Raw genomic sequence first — 27,534 nt, forward strand, 5'->3', positions numbered from 1 at the left:
CCGCCCGAGGAGGGATGAACATTTGAACATTCACAAGCGTAACCAGCTTAATCTGAACCCCGTAATTTATCTACCAGTCAATTCGATATGATATTTACTAGATACGAGAACAATACGAGATCTAATAGATACGTTATAGTTTATGGAATATAAAACTATGAAAACGGATTATATCGCGTATATTGAATTTATAATACATCCCGACGTTTCAAACCCTTTACAGCGTTTAACGTCGGGATGTATTTTAAATTCAATATGCGCGATATAATCCGTTTTCATAGTTTTATTTCATGAGTAACTATCGCGGTAACTTCGCGCGGAATCTTTTGCAGTTCGATTCGAGAAACCAATTGTCATTTCACGCTACAATTATTGTGACGTTTTGGGATATCCATTGGATGTCCATTGGATGTTTAAGTAATATCTTAAGCAAATCTTAAAGAGATCGTTCAAGAGGACATTCGGAATCGCGGAAATGTCAAATTTGACATGACTTTTTTAAATATCTCGTTATCGTTTCTGTTTCATATCTAGTGGATATCTAGTTGATATCTAGATCATTGTTCGAATTGGCCCGTTAGTATCTTCATCACTTTAAACTCTTATTTGTACAGATATTTGTGTCGTTTTCAATCAAAAGGTACCACATTTTCGCTTGCCATAAGGACGCTCTGCCAGGTCAATTTCGTCCTTATGGTAAGCGACAATGTGGTACCTTTTGATTGAAAACGTCACATTTAGTGATATGAACGTGTCTACCGCGATATAATTGCATTATTTTTATCTTAATTCCGATTTCGGATTGCAGTGATAGTGGATGATATATAGTGATATAATATAAATGGGTCTACCGCGATATAATTTTATTATTTTTACCTTAAATCCAAAATCGGCTTTCCAAAAAAATACTTACTAATACTGGACTTTAAATTAAATTAAATTAAATTAAATTAAATAATCATTTATTTCAGGCATTGCCCATAGCAGTGTTAGTAACAAAAACTTAAATAATAATGTTAGACAGTACAATTAATTAAAACCTTCCTTGCAAATCAATATATTTAGAGCTAGGACTAGGACAATACAATACCGGGTGAGCCGTACACTTTTACATTACATAAAACATTTACATTAAAATTTAAAATTTGACTAGTATCACAATCATAAAAACATGTCAATAATCAAAATAATTCATAAAATAGCAGCGAGATTATACATATACAATTAATTAAATTACAATTATACAATTAATTAAATTACACTTATATTGACAGGGATATTTTTTTTATTTTATTTTATTGATAAGAATGTTTACATGACATTACAGTTGAACCAATGCGTCACGAAACTTAAAACTAACAGCAACAATAATACATAAAACAGCAACAATTATAACAACAATAATATCACATAACATTGGTATAGACAGACAGACAAATTATGTTGGAACAGTTGAGCACCTAGCATCCATCGCCTCACAGAATCTCAAAAAGGTAATCACGGTCTACATCCCGGTCAATATAAGTCTAGTGAAACTAACCGTGAATCATTCAAAACTCTTACTAATACTGTACATTATTATTTAATATAATAATCATAATAATAATTCAGTCATTATTATTAAATCTAAAATCGACGCCATGGTTCCTAAGAACAGATTTCGCTATCTCTCATAGTTTCTGACTTCTCCATACTGACCCATTTGGATTGATTGCCCTGTATACATCCCACTGCTGGGCACAGACCTCCTCTTATGCGAGAGTGGCTTGGGCTATAGTCCCCACGCTAGCCCAATGCGGATTGGACACTTCACATACACCTTTGAATTTCTTCGCAGATGTATGCAAGTTTCACGATGTTTTCCTTCACCGGAAGGCTAGTGGTAAATAACAAAAACGGCCAAGTGCGAGTCGGACTCGCGCACAAAGGGTTACGTACCATTAAGCAAAAAACGGCAAAAAAATCACGTGTTGTATGGGAGCCCCACTTAAATATTTATTTTATTCTGTTTTTAGTATTTGTTGTTATAGCGGCAACAGAAATACATCATCTGTGAGAATTTTAAACTGTCTAGCTATCACGGACGGACAGACAGACAGGCGGACAGTGGAGTCTTAGTAATAGGGTCCCGTTTTTACCCTTTGGGTACGGAACCCTAAAAATGATATTTAAAGATATTTCGTGCACGAATTCCGAAAAACTCATTGGTACGGGCCAGGATTTGGACCCGCGACCTCCGGATTGAAAGTCGGACGCCATATCCACTCAGCCACCACCCTAAAAATGATATTTAATGATATTTCGTGCACGAATTCCGAAAAACTCATTGGTACGGGCCAGGATTTGGACCCGCGACCTCCGGATTGAAAGTCGGACGCCATATCCACTCAGCCACCACCGCTCGCTATTTAAGAATAATGTGAGCACATTATTCTTAAATAATTTTACATAATTATTGCCGACTGTGTTTTCTCTCTTTGCATGTCTATCCTACTAGGACCCCGCGTACAATTTTTTGTACATATTCCGCGATCAAATCTGAACTTTAGTTTAGAAACTAAAGGGTTTCAAATTCAAAGATAAAACAACAGGTTGTGGGTCTCAGGAGACTAGCAAGTACTCGAGATCTTTCTAATAAGCCTAAACACATTGTGGTAACGATTTTCCATCGAAGCTCCTTTGGCTACCTTCCGACTCCATCATCAGATCAGCTCCATGTTAGCATATTATTGCAATGGTATCGGAAATATAGAAGTATGCCAAATTTCAGCACAATCAGACACCGGGAAGTGGTTCAAATTTAAATTACAAGATTTGAAGCACATAGAAATATACGAGTATATAGGTACAGTCGAAGGCAAAAATATCCATCCAGACAAATGGCCAAAAATATGTGAACACGACTTTATTGTCTAAGGTGTAAGAGCGTACACATATTTTTGAAACTTTGGGAATGTATATATATTTATGCCCTTGACTGTACAAATAAGTTTTTGGCAGAAATTTAATTTTTGGTACAAGCTTTTATCGCTGACTGTACTTTTCTTTCCACAGGCAACCCATCGAGACAATTCTAACAACTCTCAACACAATTACTTTGCGTTGTTTTGTCACAGAGTTCCCATAGCCACCTTCTGTCACTCATCACCATCATCCGCCATCATCACATCAGCTCCATGTTATCACAATATTGCATTGTCATCCGATTTACATTTGTATGCAAAATTTCAGTTCAATCGGAAATCGGGAAGTGGGTCAAATTTAGCTTCCACCACTATAAAACATAATTTTCACTCTGTCACTGCAATGTGAAGAGCAAAGTTTGGATATTTCTTAATCTCAATGGCCTCGCGATTAAGAAATATCCAAACTTTAATAGGGAAGATGGCTTTTCTCTACCACCAGCTTGGGATCCTGTAGTCCATCTGATAAAGGAGCAAGCGAGACATAGACTGTGAGACCTTAGTGTTGGATGATGCTGGACATTCTGATGTTTTGAAAAGATGTGTCCCGCCGAGTTTGTTGCCGGTCCCATATTGGGATACCCTCCTACAATTTAGGAGGGAATTAAATCTTCTCGGGTCCGTGGTGTAGGGTTGGAGCCGGCGTAGTTTTTATCGCGTATATATTTACTTGAAAATAATTGCAGTGTATAACTAGCCTTATGAACCGATTTTGCATGTACAACCAGCCTTAAAGTTTGTAGTCTATGATTGTTCATTATTTTAGTATGTGGGTATTTTTGCACTTTGTAATTTTTCCTCAGTCACCCGTTGACCACGAACGCTGTAAAGAGTTCGAAACGTCGGTATGTATTATAAATTCAATATACGCGATATAATCCGTTTTCATAGTTTTATTTCATGAGTAACTATCGCGGTAACCGAAGACAATATTAAGTGTACCATACTTCCGTATGGAATTACTTACATACACTTCTTAGTTCCGCCCTCTGTAACACGCGTTTTACGTAACAGAGCATTTCACTAGTAAAAGTGAACAAGAAAATGAAACTTGTTCGCTGGTTATCTAAGTAGTTTCGGAAAACTCCGACAGATGGTGTTTATATTCACAATGTTAAGGAACGCTTTATTTAGTTCCGGAAAATTGACACAGATGGCTCTGATATAAAAGTTCTCTTATGTATATTTTTTGTCTTTACAATGACTCATAGTTTATTTACCTATATACTTACTTTACTCATTGGTTTATTATCTCTGAAAACTTGTCAAAAACGTGTTAAAGGTACAGTATGTATAAGTTACTCTATGGTTCACTAAAAATACTAGTGCTGCACTCTGGTGGCAGAACATTGCAGTAATATCCCCTATTTAGTTGAGTTGGGCTGGTTAAAACTGTATGACTAGAAAATAGATAAATAATTTAGGCAATAATCTAAAAGATATTACCAGAAACAAAACGGTTAGGGATAAAATCTTTAACCAAAAATTAAAATACCAACCAAAACTAAATATTAAATATGTACTTACAATTTATTTTCTAATTAAAACAAATCATTTACTACTTCTCTTATCATATAGTCATTACTGGCAAATGTAATTGTGAATTTAAATGTATATACGCAGTTTGTGTGTAATTAATAACTATTTCGCGGTTATAATCAGCAGTTTCCAAACTTTGATGAACATATATTGATTTAAAAGAATTAAATTACAAATATTATTCATTTATTTAAAAAAATTATGACTTGAGACTTATTTTTTATTATGAACAGGAGGCCTAGCCAAGGTGACTATCGCTTGCGCTTCGCCATCGAATCGCTTTGTGTCTCTCTATCACTCATCCATATTAGTGTGACAGTGACAGTTGCGTTTCGTTCGCTACGAAGCGTTAGCGATTGGCATGTGGTCTACGGGGCCAGGGGTCATACGGTGATGAAGATTATCGTAAAGACTTAGAATTTTGAGGAAAATTAACAATAGTAACGCGCTGAAGCCAATACTGCGATGTTTCAAATTTAATCTAAAGAGAAATTTGTACTCGCAGGTAACCATGGATAGGAAGGTAGATATGGCACCCGGCGCTCGATCGTGAGCCATCAAATATAGGTTCCGGAACCTATATTGAGTAAGTCCTACGGCTGACGATGGGCTGACGCCAATGTGTCAAGATTGTCACAATCATCTAAATATTGGCTGCATTTTAGTTTTTTCAACTATGAACGTCACGCGTCTATTATTAAATAAAAGGTCATTGCAGGTGACTTACCCCGTTAGTCCGTAGTCTTCGTCTATCATTCCAAAGCTTAATCTTCTTGAGCGGTTGTTCAATATAAATTGAACAATTTCTTTGATATGCGGCGGCGATGCGTAGATATAGGTAAAGGTGGTAAAGGTTAGCGGGGCGGAATCAATAAAATATACAATGATATACTTCTTAACTCGAAGCTTGCCGTAATTAATTTATTTGTGAAGTCCGTTGTCAGTGTGTCAATATGTCAGTGTCCTGTCTCGGTGGCCAGTAGTCACCTTAGAGTTTTTATGTAACAGAGATTAAGCCGAAAAGGAATTTGGCGCAGCGCCACCATACGGTTCAAGAATAAGATAATTTCGTAGACAAATGCAAAGAGTAAAGTAAGTATTGGACAAATGGTAGGTTATTATAATATCTGGGACTTGTGCTGTAATGTAAAACATTGTCATAATATTATTATGATCAAAGAAATATTGGAGGATCTCGTAACTAGCCTTGGTTAACCTTTTGGACGCCAATGACGGATATATCGGCACTGCAGGTCCAACGCCAGAAGTATGGATGGTATAGAAAGGATGCCAATCTCTTATGCCAGAATTGTAGCAAAAGTGACCGCTTTCAGCTTTAAATAATAGTTCCTAATCTCTCCGGTGGCGCTAGTTAGGCTCTGGGACATGAGTATAACATGAACCATATAAGGCAACAAATAACCCGACCAAATTACGTAGGTTGTTTTTGGTAGAATTTCGGTGTATGGTAGCGCCGCCTAATTACTGTTTTTTGATCGACACTTTTCATACATAGAGATTTGGCTCCTTTATATAGTCTCCATGGCCAGAAGGATTAATCGGTCAAAGACCACAGAGCAACATAGACCTACGTGTATGTGCATAAAGTTCAATTTTAGTTTTGACACTTCGGTGACGTGCGTCCGAGTGACAGCTTTTGTGTTTGACTCTTTTGTTTTAAGAGTGTTATATAAGTGTCCTATGTTTTAATTAAGACTCTAAGCTAAGGGTTTTGCTGACTGTATATATAACACTTTAAGCTCTCGCGTTTAGAACACATATTTAATTATACGAACAGGTCTACCGCGATTTAATTTCATTGTTTTTATCTTAAATTCCGACGTTCCAGATGAGTTGCACCAGCTGTGGTCATGCACGGTGTCTGACGGTGTTTTTCCATGACCACAGCTGGTGCAAGTCAGCGAAACGTCGGAATTTAAGGTAAAAACAACGATATTGAGTCGCCGTAGACCCGTTCGTATAATTAAATATGTACATTATATCGTCGGGTGACTCGGGTGACAACCAAAAGTCGTCATAGTGAACCGTATTATTATCCGAATAAGGTTGATTTTTATTTAAAATATTGCTTTGCCGCTCGAGGGGTAATTTTTAAAGGGCTATACATATATAATGATGCGCATAATTATGATAATTCCCAAACATTGTTTGTATTTGCACTCCTTTAAGGATGACTCACGTTAGACCGGGCCGTGTCCGGGCCGGAGCTTCCGGCGCTTCGTATTCTATGGAAAGCACCACATGATCACCTGTCATGTCATAGAAAAGTAATATACAGACATAGATATACCTTATCCTATTTTTCTATTTATAGTTTATTTTTAAGTTTAGTTTTTAATTTAGTTTGTAATTTTGATTTTAATTCTTTTTAGAGATACCTACTAATAAATAATTATTTTGTTATTAAATAAGAGTTAAAATTTTTCCTTATCCTATTGTAAGTACAAAGTTTCAGAGCAATCTAGCTAGTCGTTTTAAAATGAGAGCGGAACTACGTTTGTATGGAAAACCGAGCTTGCCCGAGACCCTTAACGTCTTGATTTCTTCAAAAGTCTTGTTCAGATATTTGTAAACACCTTGGACGCTTATATATGAGATGACGACTGTACCACATGTGTAATTTTCTAAAATTAGGAATGAACTTATATTATTACTCATTTAAATAAGCAAAAACTGCAGATGTTTAGACGCACCTGTTGAATAATCAATAACTCATACTGCCAGCTGTACTAATAATAATACAGCTGGTATTATTTGACTTGTTTATGATTAGGTTCTCGTTCTCGAGAACATTCTCAAAAGTTACCGAGAAATTCTCATGTGGAAAGTTTCGCAACTTTGGAAAGTTCTCGTGAGTGCATTGCTAAATAAGGATGGCTTACTGACATCGGGCTGAGCTGATAGATCGAACGCAGCGCCGGGCCGTGCTCGTCGACACCATCCCTCATGATGAGAATCTCGAGAAGGACCAGTCCAGTAAACCTAGACTTGGCTCACGAGATAACCGCCATTTGGGATGTGGGCATTTAAAATCTATTTAAAATTGTACCAAAAAATTTTTGTGTTAGCATTTGGAATTTTTATATTATTTCTGCTCAGAATCACGAGCTTTTTCCATTTTGACCGAGAGACAGTGTCCCAAAAATTATTGGTCCGTTTGGCCACGGTTTTCAATACAACCTTCTATGACCGTAACAAAGGACAAAAAAATTGTTTTGTGAGATTTTGGAGACACTTTTTTTTCGTATTACGATCGAAAGAGCTCGTGATTCTGTGTGGAAATAATATAAAAATTCTAAGATGCAAGTTGGGGGAACAACAAATAGAAAAAATAAATAGAAATGCCCATGTTGACTCGACGATTATTGTTCCTATAATCGTGTCAGCGAACGCTCATAGCGAAAAGTCTCGACCAACACGTAGAGAGACTCTCGCTGGGTGGTTGGATCAAGAGTCAGATGCAGAAGGCGGTGATCTTGGACACGGCGCGTATAGTACGTCGGTTCCTCACTCTGCGGCCCTAGGTCATCCTAGGTTAGGTTTTTTATAATGTGTTTATATATTTGTACCGGAAGACGAACTGCCGGTAGGCCTCCAACGAGATGGAGCGACGACCTGGTGAAGGTCGCGGGAATTCGGTGGTTGCGAGCGGCACAGGATCGGTCGGAGTGGCGAGCCTTGGGGGAGGCCTATGTCCAGCAGTGGACGTCTATCGGCTGACATGATGATGATGATATTTGTATTGTTTTATAAGTGTTTTTGTATTGTATTGTTTTTATACTCACATTGTAAAACCCTAACCTAAGACCCAAGATAAATAAAAGAATGGCTTAAATAAAAAAAATTAAAACGTCCATTCTATTCTTTTTTTTAATTAAAGGAAAAATGGAAAAGTTCACCGCTTCGGGCTTAGTTCAACTTGTGACCTTTTGGACCACCAGTTAAATCGCTCTTAAGGGGTCATCCACGTCACACGAATTTTTTTACCCCTCACATTGGGCACCCTGGTGAGACGTCATATATTGTCTTCAATGAAATCAGGAGGTTGAATTAAGTATCGTTATTTTAATAAAAAAATATTTTTAATTAAATCAATATTAGCCATTTTTTGACATGAATTTTAGGATTAGTGAGTGCGTGTAATCTTTATGCGCGATTGAAGTAAAACTTCTTTGACGATGACGTTTATCGCTACGTTGGCACTTTGACGTGTGTCCTATTGTGCATGTGTCACTACTGAGCGTTACTTCCGTCAGAAAAGAAATCTAAGTTACCCTCTAGTCGCGCCTAAAGAAATTTTACTTTAAAAATCACGAATTTTTCCATTCCTTCCTTATGATTACATATTATTAGTCACTCTGATTAATCGTTTTTCCGCGAAATTTTCTAGGTCAATTAGGATAAACCATCAAAACAAGAAAGAATTTACTCAAGTGCATTTAATACTTAATAGTGATGGGATCACGGGTAATTTAAATTAGCAAAATCCTAAACGTTTGACTTGGTTTCATTCTTGTAATCGTTTAATAGATCTCGTAGAACACAAAAAACCGGCTAAAGTATGTTCAGCCATGCTGCAGTGTACGCGACAATAAATATTGACAGCAAATAAAAAAAATATTGATTTAAAAGAATAACAAAAAGATACATCTTTTGATTACATGATATACTCTTGCAAACATAGTGGGTTTGCAGTAAAAATAGGCGCGAAATTTAAATTTTCTATGGGAGCACTACCCTTCCCGCCTATATTTTTTAAATTGTTACCACTTTCTACTGACAGAAATGACTTGCCAAACTACATACTACTACTGTATATATTATACATTGTATTCCTTTTCAAACTCATTGTTTGAGATACCTAATTGAGTTTACTTGACAATTTAAAAGTGCTTGTTGCTAGATGCTATTTGAATAAAGAATATTTTGATTTTGACTTTGAGTTTTGATACCTGAAGTTCAATTCCGTCGACGAAGCTTTTCTACACTTTGAAAGATTTACTTTCATTCTCGAATTTCCCATCCCTAAAAATATTATATATGTGAAAGTAACTCTGTATGTCTGTTATCTCTTCACGCTTAAACTGCTGAACTGATTTAGATGAAATTTGGTATGAAGATAGTTTGAGGCCCAAGAAAGGACATAAGATATTTTTTATCAATCATCATCATCCCACGCAGATGAAGTCGCGAGCAAAAGCTAGTACTATAATATATGGATCAGTCAACTATATAAGCAATATATGGTTACCAATTTGCTAATTTTAAATACCCAGTCTCTCCAGTTCTTTAAGTACGTCACAAGCTACGCCGTATAAAAGTATAAAAGCCAGAATAAAATGGGAACACTACCGAATAATACAAGACATAGTAACTTAGATATTAATTTCGACAATTACTTACTACAAGTTCGATAAAATGAGATTTGTATTTCTTGTTTTCGTCTTCCATTTAATAGTAAGTATTTTCCTATGCTTATTTTAAGTTCTAAATTATTAGTATTTTATAATTATAGTCCATCTACATTTTTGAAAGATTTACAAAGATTTACTTTCCCGAATTTCCCATCCCTAAAAATATTATATATGTGAAAGTAACTCTGTATGTCTGTTATCTCTTTACGCTTAAACCGCTGAACCGATCTAGATGAAATTTGGTATGAAGATAGTTTGAGGCCCAAGAAAGGACATAAGATATTTTTTATCAATCATCATCATCCCACGCAGATGAAGTCGCGAGCAAAAGCTAGTACGGATATATGGATCAGTCAACTATATAAGCAATATATGGTTACCAATTTGCTAATTTTAAATACCCAGTCTCTCCAGTTCTTTAAGTACGTCACAAGCTACGCCGTATAAAAGCCAGAATAAAATGGCAACACTACCGAATATTACCAAGACATAGTAACTTAGATATTAATTTCGACAATTACTTACTACAAGTTCGATAAAATGAGATTTGTATTTCTTGTCTTCGTCTTCCATTTAATAGTATTTACCTATGCTTATTTAAAGTTCTAAATTATTAGTATTTTATAATTATAGTCCATCTACATTTTTGAAAGATTTACAAAGATTTACTTTCTCGAATTTCCCATCCCTAAAACTATTATATATGTGAAAGTAACTCTGTGTGTCTGTTATCTCTTCACGCTTAAATCGCTGAACCGATTTAGATGAAATTTGGTATGAAGATAGTTTGAGGCCCAAGAAAGGACATAAGATATTTTTTATCAATCATCATCATCCCACGCAGACGAAGTCGCATTTTTTTAGCATTAGAAAAAAGGTAAACAATCTTGACGATTGAAATATTAAAAAACACTTTTACAATTATTTAGCTCAAATGATCATTTACATTATTTTGGTTTCATAAGTAGGTAGTTAGTAACTATTTTTTAAAGCGTTTAAAAAAAACCGGCCAAGTGCGAGTCGGACTCGCGCACCGAGGGTTCCGTACTTTTTTAGTATTTGTTGTTATAGCGGCAACAGAAATACGTCATCTGTGAAAATTTCAACTGTCTAGCTCTCACGGTTCATGAGATGTATCTCATAGGCTGTAGCCTGGTGACAGACGGACAGACGGACATACGGACAGCGGAGTCTTAGTAATAGGGTCCCGTTTTTACCCTTTGGGTACGGAACCCTAAAAAAGACGTCAAGATTGTTTACCATTTTTCGAAATTCAAAAATTTTCTTAACACTTTTTTTTTCGAAAATCCTCTACAAAATTAAAACTATGGCGATTTGCTCTAGAAAAAAAATACCTGTTAATAGCCGAGTTATCCTTCTATATAAAATAGTAAACTTGTCAAACATTTTTCTTTTATAACTCTGTTAAAAAAAATGTTTTGTGTCGCGCGGCGTACCCGCGTTGTAACAGCGGTATGCAGCTTTTAGGATTTTTAAGTATGTTTAGATGATTTCTGATGAGTTGTTATTCTTCTGAAAAAACGAGGTATAAACTAAGACAATTTGTGGTAATAATGCATGTCACATTTTCATTAAAATGTACCTTTTTGTTGACACTTACACTTTGTCATTACAATTGTGATTTACTAATTGGAAAAAACGAATACTTATATTATAATACTAATGAGCTTGTTCTATTAATTTATTCTTGTTATACACTCGTTTTTAGGAACCGTAAAATGGGGTGAGTAGGAGCAAAACTGACATTCAAACCTCGATAACATTTCATTTTTACATATGCAAACTGAATGGTGTATATAATAAGTGTTCCGGACGTTTGTATTTTAGTTTTTATTTAATTTTGGGTAGTTCCATTTCATAACTTTGACGATAAGCATTAAAAACCACCTCACCCCGTAGTCCCTCGTAATTGGGGTGAGATGGTTTTTCATACAAAGGTGATTTCGGAAGATTGTTGGATCGATTTTTTTTATTATGAGTATTACTATGGCTCCATTTAAAATTGGAATACATTATATTTTTGTAGTAGTAGCCCTAAAAACCCATTTCAAACCTTCTCTCCCCATTCATAACCCAACTCTCCCCGCGAAACCTACTCACCCCATTTTACGGTAATAAGCTCTTAAGAAATTTCGTCTGCGAGGGAAGAATTAGACCCATGCCGCCGTGACCCAGGTAGCCGAACGGTTAAGGCATCTGCCCTTCGTTGAGGACCCTTCGACTTCAGCCTTGGGCACTGGAGGCCTTGGTCGCTTTTTCTTTCTTATATGACATTTATTTCATTTTTTTGTTTTCAGGCTGCCCTTACGGCTGGGCTACCAGCAGGTACGATTTCCGATGCCAATCTTTGATACTTACCTTACTAATTTTATAATACTTATATTAACTTCAGGGGCCAATTTCTCAAACGATATTAGTCTAATATTATTAGTGTGTTGTCATAGCAACTCATACGATTTGACAGATCGTGGACTAATAATATTAGACTAATATCGTTGGAGAAATGGGCCCCAGGGGCCCGTTTCTCAAAAGCTTGTAACTTGTAATACAAGTGGAAGTCCCTTTCTAACAAAAGCTGTTAAAAAGTGACATCCGCTTGTATTACAAGTTACAAGCTTTTGAGAAACGAGCCCCAGTTGTAAGTGTAGTTGGTCAACCTAATTTTGTCAGTAGAAAAGGGCGACAAAGAAAATTTAGGCGCGAAGGGATATCACTATTCTATTCTAAGCTATGTCGTCCTATAGAAAATTTGAATTTCGCGCCTTTTTCTACTGACAAGATTTGCTTGACCAACTATGTTAGCATTGTGCAGTATTACAGTCTTTATATCGGAGCGGCCGAGGTGCTCGAAAATATCTCAATAAGCACTCTAGCGCTATGGAAATAGGGGCGTGTTCAGATGTTTGTGAGCGCCTTGGCAGCTCCGATATATCTCTATCTTATGCTCTAAAAGTGAGTCGTTGTTGTTCCAAGAAGTGTGCAGAACATATTACTTTCCCAGTAGGTACGTTTTTTTTCTTTTTTATTACCATATGCAATCAAAACTTGATATTGGATTTGTTGTACAATTTCCATTCTGATCTCCCCATTCCATAAATCACGATACTTTTACCTAAATTGTTAATTGAAAGTACCCTAAAGAAATAGGTTGTATAAAAGTATACTTTGTCAGGTTTTTTTAATACACATGTAACTTTCCTCGTATTCGAAATAAAAAGGAGAGTGTTTAACTCGGGTAACATCATTTCAGCCTCGCACTATTCGGGCACCAAACTGGCTCACCAATGAGTGCTTTTCATCCCTTGGTTAATCTACTATTAACTGAGCCAGTCTTGCTTATTGTGTATAACTTATTTGTTGCAGAATCAGCCCCGCCAGGACAGTTCGGGCCCTTTGGCCCTGTGGACACTGGTTTTAAAAAAGAAGACGTGGTGCAGAATTCTCAGCAAAAAAAACATGACTAGAATTTTACTTATACACTTATACATTAGCTTCGTGTTTGTATTGTTTTTAACTTACTTTCAGTTGTTAGAACATAATTATGTCCGATCCCGCTAAGAGTCCCCGGCAAGCTTGGTCGAAATGCACCTTCCCATTCAAACGTAGTTCTAGCTTTCATTTTAAAACTACGTGTTGGATTGTAATGAAACTTTGCACATACAATGACATGAGGTATATATAGGTCTGAAATTAGTTTATACGTTTATCATCATCATCATCATCATGTCAGCCGATAGACGTCCACTGCTGGACATAGGCCTCCCCCAAGGCTCGCAACTCCGACCGATCCTGTGCCGCTCGCAACCACCGAATTCCCGCGACCTTCACCAGGTCGTCGCTCCATCTCATTGGAGGCCTACCGGCAGTTCGTCTTCCGGTACGCGGACGCCACTCCAGAACCTTCCGGCCCCACCGGCCATCAGTCCTGCGAGCAATGTGCCCCGCCCACTGCCACTTAAGGTTTGCAATTCTGCAAGCTATGTCGGTGACCCTAGTTCTACTGCGGATATCATCATTTCTGACTATCACGCAGAGAAACCCCGAGCATAGCATACGTTTATAAAGCAAACGAAATAGAGCAAATTAAGTTTTGTATGAAAAACTTAAATTCGCTGTATTTTGTTAACTATGGTATCTGAAGCTACATGAACTAATTACAGACATAGATATACCTTATCCTATTGTAAGTACAAAGTTTCAGAGCAATCTAGCTAGTCGTTTTAAAATGAGAGCGCAACTACGTTTGTATGGAGAACCAAGCTTGCCGGATAATTATATTCCGGTTTACAACCGCCTATTTCTCACATTTGATCAAAATAGATGATTTAATAAACAACTTTAATACCTACTTTTCACATTTTATTTTATCATTTCACTAAATCAAGTTGGAGATTTGATCATATTACATTACTTTAGAGTAAAATGTTATATATATGTTATCGTTATCGTGCATTTCGCTCGCACTTGTAATCCATACTATAATTTTAATATATATATATATATATATTTTTTTTTTTTTTTTTTTTATAATATTAAAAATGCGAAAGTCTCTGTCTGTCTTTCTGTCTGTGTGTTTCTTCACGCTTAAACCGCTGAATCGATTCAGATGACATTTGGCATAGACATAGGTTGAGTCCCTGAGAAGGACAAAGGATAGTTTTTATCCTAAAAATCATCCCTTAAGAAAGTAAAAAGCGGGGTGGAATTTAGATAATTAATGAAGTGCCCGCTAATTTGTGTGCATAATATGCTCAAATTGAATGATTGCTATGAGAATTTATCCAGGCGCTATACTTACTTTAGCTGCTGTTACTAAGTCGCGGGCAAAAGCTAGTAATTAAATAATATGATTCGCATATCATTCTGATGTTAGCGTACAGTCAGACTGCATGGACTGATTGTATCCAGGGGGGGGTCGCCAAGACAAAACTGCGATTTCAAACACGCTGATTTCCTCGTGTTTACGCGCGACACACACACAACCACAACTCGAGTAACCGAGTGCTGGCTGGGGGGCAATTTTTGAATTCCGATCGCCCGATTTCGTTACTCGAAAATCGGTGGAAAACGGCAAAATGCAAATTTTTGAAATACGAGCGATAGAAATGGGGTTGGCCGGTCATAATATTGAGCAGATGGCGCCAGCATAGCTTGCCCTGTCAATCCCTAGAATTGTGTCAAAGTTTTTTTTTAATGCCCTGGATGCCAGCCCTTTAAGCCAAATCTCATAGAAAAAGGGGCAAGCTATGATGGCGCCATCTCTGCAAACCTTTGGCAGTTGTCAACCCCATACGTATGGATGGTATAGAAAGGATGCCAATCTCTTATGGCAGAATTGTTGCAAAAGTAACCGCTTTCAGCTTTAAATAATAGTTCCTAATCTCTCCGGTGGCGCTAGTTAGGCTCTGGGACATGAGTATAACATGAACCAACAAATAACCCGACCAAATTACGTAGGTTGTTTTTGGTAGTATTTCGGTGTATGGTGGCGCCGCCTAATTACTGTTTTTTGATGGACACTTTTCATACATAGAGATTTGGCTCCTTTATATAGTCTCCATGCCCATACGGAAACTAGTGATATTGACCACTCGTTTTTTGTAGAATTAAAATGTCTAATAGTGGAGATATTATCGAACGGAATACACGAAATCGAGCGGTCGAAAATGATAAAAAGCTAACTATCTTAGCCATACAGGTTTTTAAAAGTGGCCCAGGCAAACGTTACTTAGGCAACGGGGGAAAGTGGAAGACTTGCACAGTGGGCTATCAAAATCGCTAAAGACTTAATTATCTTGGTCAAACTCAAACTTTGTTTTTTCAATAAAATTATATTTATCTAGACAGAATCGCGAGCTCTTTCGATCTTTATATCGAAGCGAAGAAGAAGATAGGAGAAAAAACTCGTGATTCTGATTAGAAATGACATAAAAACTCCTAATTATGAAAAAGGGTAGTGCAAGACTTATAGGTATATTGACCGGGATATAGACCGTGATTACCTTTTGTATTTTTTTATGAGCTATATAACTAACATGTATGTATGTGTTATGCATGTAACTGCGTCGAAATATCGGGAGCTCATAAATAATGCAAAAGGTAATCACGGTCTATATCCCGGTCAATATAAGCCTCTGTTCAAAACTCTAAAAGGGTAGTGTACAGTTTTAAATAAAATGGCCCAAATGAATGTCTCACATATCACAATGTAATTTTGACTAATAATAAGGCTTTAAAGTGCTAATCAGAACTCTTCCCTGTCCTCGCTCAATCCAATCAAGATAATATTGCTTCTCAATTCTATTCTTAAACTCCTTGAACAGTCCCGGTTCCTCCGCCGCTTCCGTCGGCTCCAACTCCAAATCCATCTTCAATGTATCATAAATCCTCTCCGTAGCCCTCTGAGGAAGAGGTTTCGGGTGTAAAAGTAACTCTTCCGCCGCCTTTATCCTTATTCTTTCCCATAACAGCTGCTGTCTCTTACTAAATTGCGAATTTGGAGGGTTCACTAAGTCGAAACGTTGTTTTAATTTCTCATTTTCTATTAACCGACTGACTGATTCTAAAACTAAATCCCTGTTGTTTTTATCCTTTTCGTCTATTCTCTTGTTGATAATATCCTTCAGTATGGCAGATCTGACTAATCTTGACTTGGGTATTAACGCTGTCATAGATTTGATATCCTTAAATTCTTTATCATCAATTTTAAATGGTTTAGCTTTGTCACACTGGTTTAATGGTATATTACTTGACATGATCTTATGAACTAAATCTGAAGCGGATATAGTTAAATATGGATTTAATTTTTCTTGCTTCATTTTATTCTTTTCTATTCTCTTTTTAAGTATCGGTTCGAGAACTTCTAAGACGACATGTTTATTATAATCTTTAAATCTTGATGGTTTTTTTGTAACGGAAATAGGCTTTCGCCTTCTTGTGCCGTTTATATTATTTAGCTTTAACGTGTCATCAAGCTTAACCGTAACTAGGGAAGAGATTTTTGAGCCCTTATGTACTTTAGCTTTAGTCCGATATTGGGACAGTATTTGGGTTAGTTCGTCAGTATTAGATATTGAGGTGGCCGATATCGAGTGAAGGGAGAAGACTGACATCTGAAACAAGACTTAAGTTACAGATTCACTACTGAATACATGGCTGGTGAGGTAGGGAGTATTATTGCAATGTTCTGCCGCCAGAGAGCAGCACTATTACATATCGTAAACCATAGGGTTACTTATACATATTATGCCTTAAACAGTTTTTTGAGAAGTTTTCACTATGACATTAATAATGCATCAAGGCCACATCAAGGCGGTTTGTTTACAGAGAGCTACCGCGAAACGCGGAAATCGAAATTTCGTTATCTGCCTCTTTATCGCTCGAATATGCAAGATTGACAGAGAGGCAGATAACGAAGTTTCGACTCGTGTTTCGCGGTAGGCCCTCAGCATGAGCGAGTGGCGCCCCCTACGCGGTTGTGTAAGTAAGTAAGCAATTTACAAAATACGTACCAATACCCATACAGCTAAAAATCCCTCCATTATCTCCGCTAAGGTACTTTTCACTTAAACAATAATTTCCTGGCACACGTATTGTTCTTCCTAAATAATAAGTTTTGCTTTAGCACGGTTTAAATCCACAATAATTCGAACGAGGCTACGATAGCACACGATAACTATAGTGCCGAAAGTTATGTTAGGTTATGTTTTTTTTTTCACGTTTAAAAAAGTTATAAATGTGCGTGGTTCAATTCTACAACGATATCAGACACGGAATAAAATAAAATGGATTTAATCGACGGTTTTATACGCAATAGTATTATTCATCAAACTATTGCTATTGTTTACTACGCGTTTAGACAATAACGTTATGAAAATAATAACACGGAACATTCCTTTCTTATTATAATTACTTAAAATATTATTATGACTAGGTATGTGAGTCAACTAGGTATTTCTCCTTTTCTTTCTTGTGTTAGTTTATTTGAAAATAAATCGCCGAGTTTTGTACGTCGGTTTTCTTCTCAGGGTGCGTATCCAGCGTGCAATCGAACTCCGTAGCGAACGAAACGCAACTGTCACTGTCGCACTCAGTGTTGGCCGAACGCTAATGCCATTAACCATTAAAAATTAACCATTGAAAAGGTTAATGGCCATTAACCATTAACCATTGACGGAAAATGAATTAGTAATGGCCATTAACATCAATGGCCATTAATGTTAATTTATTTCGAAAAATTGACAATTAAAACAAACTAATGGTTAATGGTTTACAAACCATTAACAATTAAATCAATTTTTAATGAAAATTAAAAATGTGATTGATAATTAACAATAAACAAGAAGAAATATCATAATTTTATAAAGGCGTCCAAGGGATCAAAGGTCTGCAAGACTGAACTTGTAAAAGTTTTGAGTATGTATTACTCATCCTCCTTATGAACCCTGGCAGTACTTACTTACTTAACTTAGGTTTGGTGCAACATAGGCGCACGCTGTTTTGGTCATCTGACTCGTCTTGATGAACACTTGGGAGAGCAGTACTCATGATAGAGGTGATGCTGAACCCTGGCAGTACATAGTGGTGCTCAGGTTTGGTGCAACATAGGCGCACGCTGTTTTGGTAATCCGACTCGTCTTGATGAGCACTTGGGAGAGCAGTACTCATGATAGAGCTGATGCTGAACCCTGGCAGTACATAGTGGAAGTAAGGTTTGGTGCAACATAGGCACGCGCTGTTTTGGTCATCCGACTCGTCTTGATGAGCACTTAGGAGAGCAGTACCCATGATAGAGCTGATGCTGAACCCTGGCAGTACCTAGTGGATCTAAGGTTTGGTGCAACATAGGCACACGCTGTTTTAGTCATCCGACTCGTCTTGATGAGCACTTAGGAGAGCAGTACCCGTGATAGAGCTGATGCTGAACCCTGGCAGTACCTAGTGGATCTAAGGTTTGGTGCAACATAGGCACACGCTGTTTTAGTCACCCGACTCGTCTTGATGAGCACTTAGGAGAGCGGTACCCATTTCAGCATCAGCTCTATCATGGGTACTTCTCTCCTAAGTGCTCATCAAGACGAGTCGGGTGACTAAAACAGCGTGTGCCTATGTTGCACCAAACCTTAGATCCACTAGGTACTGCCAGGGTTCAGCATCAGCTCTATCATGGATACTGCTCTCCTAAGTGCTCATCAAGACGAGTCGGGTGACTAAAACAGCGTGTGCCTATGTTTCACCAAACCTTAGATCCACTAGGTACTGCCAGGGTTCAGCATCAGCTCTATCATGGGTACTGCTCTCCTAAGTGCTCATCAAAACGAGTCGGATGACTAAAACAGCGTGTGCCTATGATGCACCAAACCTAAGTTCCACTAGGTACTGCCAGGGTTCAGGGTTTTCGCGTCCGGCATGTTCGCTGAGGCGCGAGTAGATGACTTTTTCGCCATTAGGCGGAAAAGAATCGCCTCCATGCTGAGACGGGTGCGCGGCAGCAGCAACAGTCTTCTCAGGGTGTTGGCCGAGCGCCTCGACTGCCCTGTTACGAAGTTTTGGGTGGAGGTGGCCATTGGGAGAGCGAAATAAAGCTTGGCAACCTGCGCTCCTGGTCTCCGAGTGGCCACGTCTAACCAAATACTTACCTAGCTTTTAGTTTTTACTTAGAGATAAATATTTTTTAGTTGTAATATTATTAATTAATTTAGTACTTAACATAGTTTTTAGGTTTTTTTTTTATATACTAACACCGTTATGGATCAATGCAGATCTGAAATAAACGATTTTATTTATTTATTTATTCAGCATCAGCTCTATCATGGGTACTGCTTTCCTAAGTGCTCATCAAAACGAGTCGGATGACTAAAACAGCGTGTGCCTATGATGCACCAAACCTAAGTTCCACTAGGTACTGCCAGGGTTCAGCATCAGCTCTATCATGGGTACTGCTCTCCTAAGTGCTCATCAAGACGAGTCGGATGACTAAAACAGCGTGTGCCTATGTTGCACCAAACCTTAGATCCATTAGGTACTGCCAGGGTTCAGCATCAGCTCTATCATGGGTACGGCTCTCCGAAGTGCTCATCAAGACGATTCAAATGACCAAAACCGTGTATGTCTGTGTTGCACCAAACCAGAATTCCACTAGGTAGTGGGTAGGTACTGCTACTACTGCCAGGGTTCAGTCAGGGTCATTTTGCTGTCTCATTTTAAAATATCACGAATGTAATTTTATTAGACGTTAATGCAATTGAGAGTAATTCTAATTAATTTTTAGAAACTTTAATGGCCATTGAAGTTAATCCGAATTAAAGTTAATGGCCATTAACGTCTCAAAAATTTAATCTGAATTAACTTTAATGCAATTGGTGCGTAATGCAATTGGTTAATGGCGGAACTAATGGTTAATAAAATTGATCAATGGTTAATTAAAATTAACAATTACGGCCAACACTGGTCGCACTAGTGTGTATGGAAGGTAGAGGTAAGGAAATGAATCTTCGTGTATCAAAAAGTGAATAGGCGGCAAAAAATGAAAAAACAGTAAATAGGCGGCGCCACCATACACTGAAATACCTAGACCATACACCTAGTTTTATATAGATGTGCACAGAACATACGCAATGCGACAAAATTAAAAACAAAACCAATTAAGAATAATGTGTTACTCTTGCATATACTACATGTTTACTCTCACTGCAACTAACCATCGGAATGCGGTTTTTTTGTCAAACGACCCACGTGTACGGCTAATGTTTAACTTAAGGCCGTTCCATCGGTTTGCCGCTGTCTCTGTCACATTTCGCAAGAAAGAACGGGAAAGATCATGCGCGCCAAGTGTCAATTTTCATCGAATTTTGACGATTTTTATTTATTTTAATAACGTTACCTTACAATATCGAAATTCGAAAGCTATGAAATTACTATTTAAGTTACGATTGTCTTTTCTTCTTTTTTTGTTTATAGTATCACATAATAAATAACCGAGTAAAGTTTTATTAAAAGTCCGAGTTAGAGGTTACTTTGGGAATTAATTGTATCGAGCGAAGTGTCATAATTCGTGTATCGGAAGCTATGTTATTAAAGATAATATAGTCAAGAAGTACATATATTTTTTCCACGTCTACGAATATCAACGCCTCTTAGAAAAACATGATCATATAAGGAGATTTTTCGCCTTCTGGCTCAGGGAACCGCCTTAACTAATAAAATTAAATGATGTTGCTTATTGACTGTCAAGTGTCAACACATTGAAAATAGAGGATGGCGAATCCTGTTTCCACCGTGATACAGTTTAATACTAGTACGGGGAACAGATGTAGCTTACTTTATTCATAAAATGTTAAAGTACCTATATTATTTTGTAGTTATCTTTACTGGACAGTGCAGTTGACTGACCAATTGCAGACCTTATTCTAACGACTTAGGGACGTCGGTTGGTCACTTAACTGTGCTGCGCCTAGTGACCTTAAGGTCACTACACTATGTAGTTGTATAAAAATGTAAGCATATATATGTCTTTTATAATAGTGAATAAAGATAATTTTGTTTTTTTTTTTTTTTTTTTGATATATATGTTAGGGCTCTTTGTGGTAATTTGTAGTAGGAGGGCTGAGCTCTTTGGTGTAGAAAAGAAACTTCGTTCGTGTCTTACACTAATATAATCTGATAATGTTAAAATTACGCTTTTTAAAGCATATTGTCAGACCTTTTACACCTGCAGCCCGTGGGTTATCTACACGCAAAAGGCTCTCAGGGCCCTTAGAGTCCAGTATAACAATGGTTTCAGGGTGCTGTTGGGGCTGCCGCGTTTTTGTAGTGCATCGCAGATGTTTACCGATGCACACACGGACAGCTTTGCAGCTATTTTGCGCAAAAGAGTGGCATCCTTAGTGAAGAGGTTGCGGGGCAGCCGAAACAGCATACTGAACACCATTGCAGAGCGATGTGAGGGGCGCTTCCAGAAGCACTGGAACCTATTGCATTGCTCGCTAGGTTATGTATGATTGTTCTTGAGTGTGTTATTATGTATATATATTAATTTAAGGTGCCTACTAATACTAGCTCTAAGTAAACTTTTGTTACTAACAACTATGGACATTGTTTCCGAAATAAATTATATTTGAATTTGAATTTGAATATTTATCGTTTATTTGAAACTTTATACAACACACTTTTCAATTCATCAACGCTTTAGCTATTTTGGTAATAGTCACGCAACAAATAAGAATAATATTACACTCTCTAAAATACTTGTTAGCACTGACTGTTAAGGTCTTACTTCTAAGGCTGCAGGTAATAATCGTCGCTTCAATGAGGTGCAAGGCCTTTTATTAGATCATCACGCCTCCAAGCCTGACCACTTCCACCTGCTCGTCAGGTGAGGTAGGCAGACCGGCAGTGACGTCACAATTATTGAATCATTTTAACTAAAGTTAAATTGGTAAGTTCGATCACATTACTTTTGAAAAATGAACACAAGTAAACAAAAATGCGAAGTTTTATTACTCTTATCAAAGATAGATATAACTCCGTAATAGATGCTAGCTAAAACTACAAAAGCTAAAATTTGCACACTAGGTTGTGTTTCGGCAAATTCCACGCGGACGAAGTTGTGGGCAACAACTAGTCTTTTGATAAATATCCATTAGAACATAACAGGTACAACTCACACTAGTCCCACAATGACCTACATAGCCACCATGTCACATTGTGTACATTTCAATAAGCAAAAAAAAGATTCTAAACTAAATAACTGTCACTAAATGTAGGAGAAACTAAACTAAAAGAAAAATACAAAATACCACAGAGTAGTTTGGTGTAAGCCTGTAAGGTCAAATGGGACAATTATTGCTACTGGTGAAGTAAATGAAATATTAACCGAATTACAAGTTGGATAGAAATACGCAACTTACGCAGCGTACTACGTAGGCGCACAACACGATGCGCCGAAGCGATGCGGCGCGGGGTGAATCAATCCTTTGATACCTATAGAAGTGTCCTACGTGGGTGATCTCGGTGCGAACGCGAACGCCGTGGGCCCGCCGCGCCGCGCCGCTTCGCTTCGCGTTCGCGAGTTGTTCGCTTACGTAAGACGCAGCGTTAGACGCAATTACGTTAACAAGTATACTACACTACAGCATAGAATACGTAAAAGTAGCTACAATATAACATACTTAAGTAATGAGAGTAAGTACCTTTCTCGCTACAGCTTCGAACAGTCAAAGACAGCGGAAGTATATTTATTTACGAGGCTAAAACAACAAAATACGTATTGTAGACAACTCGCGCTAGGACAACTATTTCATTTTAAAGCGAAATTGACATGCAATTCTCTTTACAAAAAACGACTAATTCATACCAAGTATACCAACAAACCTCAAAATTTTGACAATTGCCGTGTCAATTTTATTTAATTTTTTTAATGCCCTGGATGCCAGCCCTTTAAGCCAAATCTCATAAGGGTCCTCCACACTCATGCGCGAATCACGGCGCGAAGCCGCGAACGTAAGTCGATTCGCAGATTGTTCACGCCTTCGTGCCTAGTTCCCCATTTTTGTCGGTTTATTAGCCCGAGTCAAAGGAGACGCGAAGCGCGAACAGGCAAGACTCCACATTACACACTATTTTGACTCATATGTGGCAAGATAAATAATATTTATATTATATAAAGCGGCTATATTTTACGGTTTTACAACAAAACAAAATAGAAAAATAGCTAAATCACGTATGATGCCATAGATAACTAGCAGTTAAGCACGATCAGCTGATGCTTTTCCGCCATCTTGGCGATGGCGAGAACCAAACTGCGAAATCGCCGTGAAGTTTGCGAGTCAAACGTCAACGTCGCGACATGTTCTCTCCGCGAAGTCGCGCCGCGATTCACGCACATAGTCTGGAGGGGCCTATAGAAAAAGGGGCAAGCTATGATGGCGCCATCTATGCAAACCTTTGACAGTTGCCAACCCCATTGACATGTCCGAAATGGCCGAAGCTTCGATTATACATTAATGCACTAACGCGACCTTGGTGCGGTGTGGTAGTGTGTTATGCTGTTAGGCTAACCATAAACGCAATCCAATTATCCATATGGAATGACAGGTGGGAACGGGACGTCGCTCTACACAGGCATAGCGCTGTCTCGGTTGTACATGTTCCATACACTTGGTTAGCGCCAAGATGGCGGAAAAGCACCAGCTGATCGAGTTTTATCTGCTAGTTATCTATGGCATCCTACGTGATTTAGCTATTTTTCCATTTTGTTTTGTTGTAAAACCGTAATATAGCCGCTTTATACAATATAATTATTATTTATCTTGTCACATATAAGTCAAAATAGTGTGTAATGTGGAGTCTTGCCGGTTCGAGCTTCGTGCCTGCTTTGACGCGGGCTAATAAACCGACAAAAAAACGGGGAACTAGGCGCGAAGGCGTGAACAATTTGCGAAATCGACGCCGAGGTAGTACATCTACTTAGTAATCTGTGGGTAGTACTGGCGTGACCTTCCACACTATCGCACCGAACCGTCAAAGCGTTGCGATTTGGTTGCGATCCTACCATAAGGCCATAACACACCTCAGAATAACGACTAAAGCATAGAAGTCGGGCAAAAATGCTTCGCAAATATGTATACCCGTACTTTACTTCCTTACGAATTAGATAATGTGCCGAAAAGAGATGCATATATGCTTGTTATTTCTCATTTACGTACGGTGTCATAAGTTTGATAATTTGCTAGGGATGTAACTGTGTCGACTTTTTATATCGATAAATTATGCATAAGTTTATGTGCCGTGTATAAGAATAATCACGAAATTGGCAAATTGATAATAGTCTGGCTAATGAAAGTTGAACCTGAAAAAACGCGGCTATTTCAAGAAATCTGTAGCAGGCGGCTCGTTGAAATGAAATGAAATGCGTGGAATACAAGGATTGCATAACTTTTATACTTTTTATAATTTTCATATTCAAAAAATCATTAAAAAGTATAAAAATTATGCAATCCTTGGAATCAAAGAGCCGCCTGATATGAGGATTAATGCATGTACCTAATATAGCTTTTATCTCATTTGCAGTCTACCACTCAGAACCGTCTAACTATACCTCTCGTTTTTTATCATTAGAAAGAAGGCGAGCGATCTTAACGTGTCGTTTTATCGAAAAACACTTTGAAAATAAGTCACAACAAATATACCTATAATATACGATCATTTACATACTTTTGCTTTCATAAGTAAAATATTGCTATATTTATAAAAAAACTTGTCAATAAAAAGACACGTGGAAATGGTTTACCGTTTTTTCTAATGCTAAAAGACTAAGTATAGTTTCTAGTCATGTACAGTCAGCTGCAGAGAAAAGGCACCCCCCCCTGCATACAAAGTTCTGTAAATTAGTATGGACGTGGGGTACCTTTTCTCTGCAGCTGACTGTACCAAATAGGAAATGAAAAAAAAAACGTTCGTGTAATATTTTTTTATATTTAATAATAGGGAATATTACGCGAAACTCGGCGTAGGTGGCGCCACTATCACAATCTGAGGGTCTATCGCGAAACAAGAAAATCGAACTTTCGTTATCTAACATCTCTGTCACTCTTGCGTATTCGAGCGATAAAGAGGCAGCTAGATAACGAAATTTCGGATTCGAGTTTTCCGGTAGGTCCCCTGAAAACTTGTCAAAAACCTGTTAAAGGTACAGTATGAATAAGTTACGATACGGTGCACAAAAAAAGCTAGTGCTGCACTCTGGTGGCAGAACATCGCAGTAATATCCCCTATTCCTCGTCCTTTGGAAATCTGAAATAAAAAGTTGAGTTTTGTGACCAACAATATTAATAAAAGGAACATTCATCAATGATCATTAATGTCTTTTTTATTAGGGTTCCGTACCCAAAGGGTAAGGACGGGACCCTATTACTAATACTTCGCTGTCCGTCTGTCTGTCACCAGGCTGTATCTCATGAACCGTGATAGCTAGACAGTTGAAATTTTCACAGATGATGTATTTCTGTTGCCACTATAACAACAAATACTAAAAAGTACGGTCCCCTTGGTGCGCGCGTCCGACCCGCACTTGACCGGTTTTTAGTATTAAACTATAGTCTGGCAAACACAATCTGTCAGTAAGTAAGAACAAAGAAAACTATAGGTACAGTCGAAGGCAAAAATATCGATCCAGACAAATGGCTTAAAAATATGTGAACACGATTTTATTGTCTGATCGTACACATATTTTTGAGACTGGGAATGTATATATATTTATGCCCTTGACTGTACTCATCAATTAAAATGAGACAGTCCTGGGCCAAACTATAAGAAAGCTGTAAATGTCGATAGGTTATTGATCTGAGGTCGATACATCACTATGCCAAAAATATAACCTTTCATACTTAGCAGAAAAGTTCGAAAATTTATGCAAAAATCTATATAGACTTGAATGCAAGTAATAATTACATAAACAATATATCGATTTCTATGTTTAGGGTCAGGTCCTATAAATTAATTTCTTCAAAATTGAACAAAACTCACCGATTAAAGGTTATCGGTTCGTGCGTATTTTATTTTCTTCCTGTATGCGATTTACAGCCCTCGATCACACAAGACATTATCACAAAGGGAACTTCAAACCATTACAAATAAAAACTCAACACGTTTTCCAACAATCTTTCAGGAATAGCAAGAATATAATTAAAATAAACCAAGATGACCGCTGAAACATCCCGAAATATTTCAACTAAAATAATACGACTATGTCAAGTTGTTACAGTTGACACCTACCTGTGAAATAACGAACTTTTAGTGCCTTTGCCTTGAGCACTATTTTTATATTAAATGATACGCGGAGTGCGATGAATATATATAATGAGAGAATATTTACAATGGCTAATTACAATTGGATTCACAAATAAGATTTAGGCTTCCGTATGATAGAAGGAAAATTTAGTTGTGTAGGAATGACATTGACACGTTGACGTAGCAACGTAGACGGGTTGTGAGCAGCCAGTATTGTGATGCGCCACAGGACCCCCCTGGGAGAATCAGAGTCCTGCCTGAAAATGAGAAGGAAAGGTTACTTTCCGGCCAGACCGAGTGGTTCTCACCGGGACAACAGCTTGAGTAGGCCTAGCATTTGTGCCTGTAGGTGAAGCTGTGTCGTTCTGCATGTAGGCTGGTTTGATACGGTCAATGGAGACTGTCACTGGTCCTCGTAGTAAGTCCAATGTGACGGTCTTGTCCGTTCTACGTAGCACGCGATATGGGCCTGTGTATGGCGGTTCTAGTGATCCACGCAGTGCATCCTGTCTAAGGAAAACATTGCTGCATGAACTTAGGTCCTTATGAACAAAGACTGATTTGTTTCCGTGCCTTGATGCGGGGATAGGTCTGAGGTGAGACATCTGGCGTTTCAACTGAGTGACAAAATCATCAGGCTGCAGGGTGTTAGAGTTATGAGAATGAAAGAACTCACCCGGGATGCGTAAAGGCTCACCATACACCATCTCTGCAGCTGAGCATTTGATGTCTTCCTTCCACGCACTTCTTATGCCGAGTAGGACGATCGGCAACACCTCAGTCCACCT

At 37.8% G+C, this 27,534-nt stretch overlaps 1 protein-coding gene across 1 annotated transcript; it reads right to left on the bottom strand.

Moving 5' to 3' along the window:
• Positions 1 to 16,144: 16,144 nt before the first annotated feature.
• On the bottom strand, positions 16,145 to 23,322 carry LOC134751075 (uncharacterized). The gene is made up of 2 exons (XM_063686417.1): positions 23,149 to 23,322; positions 16,145 to 17,070 (listed from the first exon to the last, which is right to left on the bottom strand). Exon 2 carries the CDS (start codon positions 17,068 to 17,070, stop codon positions 16,177 to 16,179), a length of 894 nt encoding a protein of 297 aa, XP_063542487.1. The 5' UTR covers positions 23,149 to 23,322; the 3' UTR covers positions 16,145 to 16,176.
• Positions 23,323 to 27,534: the final 4,212 nt, after the last annotated feature.

The sequence above is a fragment of the Cydia strobilella genome, chromosome 21 (genome assembly GCF_947568885.1).
Source record: "Cydia strobilella chromosome 21, ilCydStro3.1, whole genome shotgun sequence".
NCBI lineage: Eukaryota > Metazoa > Arthropoda > Insecta > Lepidoptera > Tortricidae > Cydia > Cydia strobilella.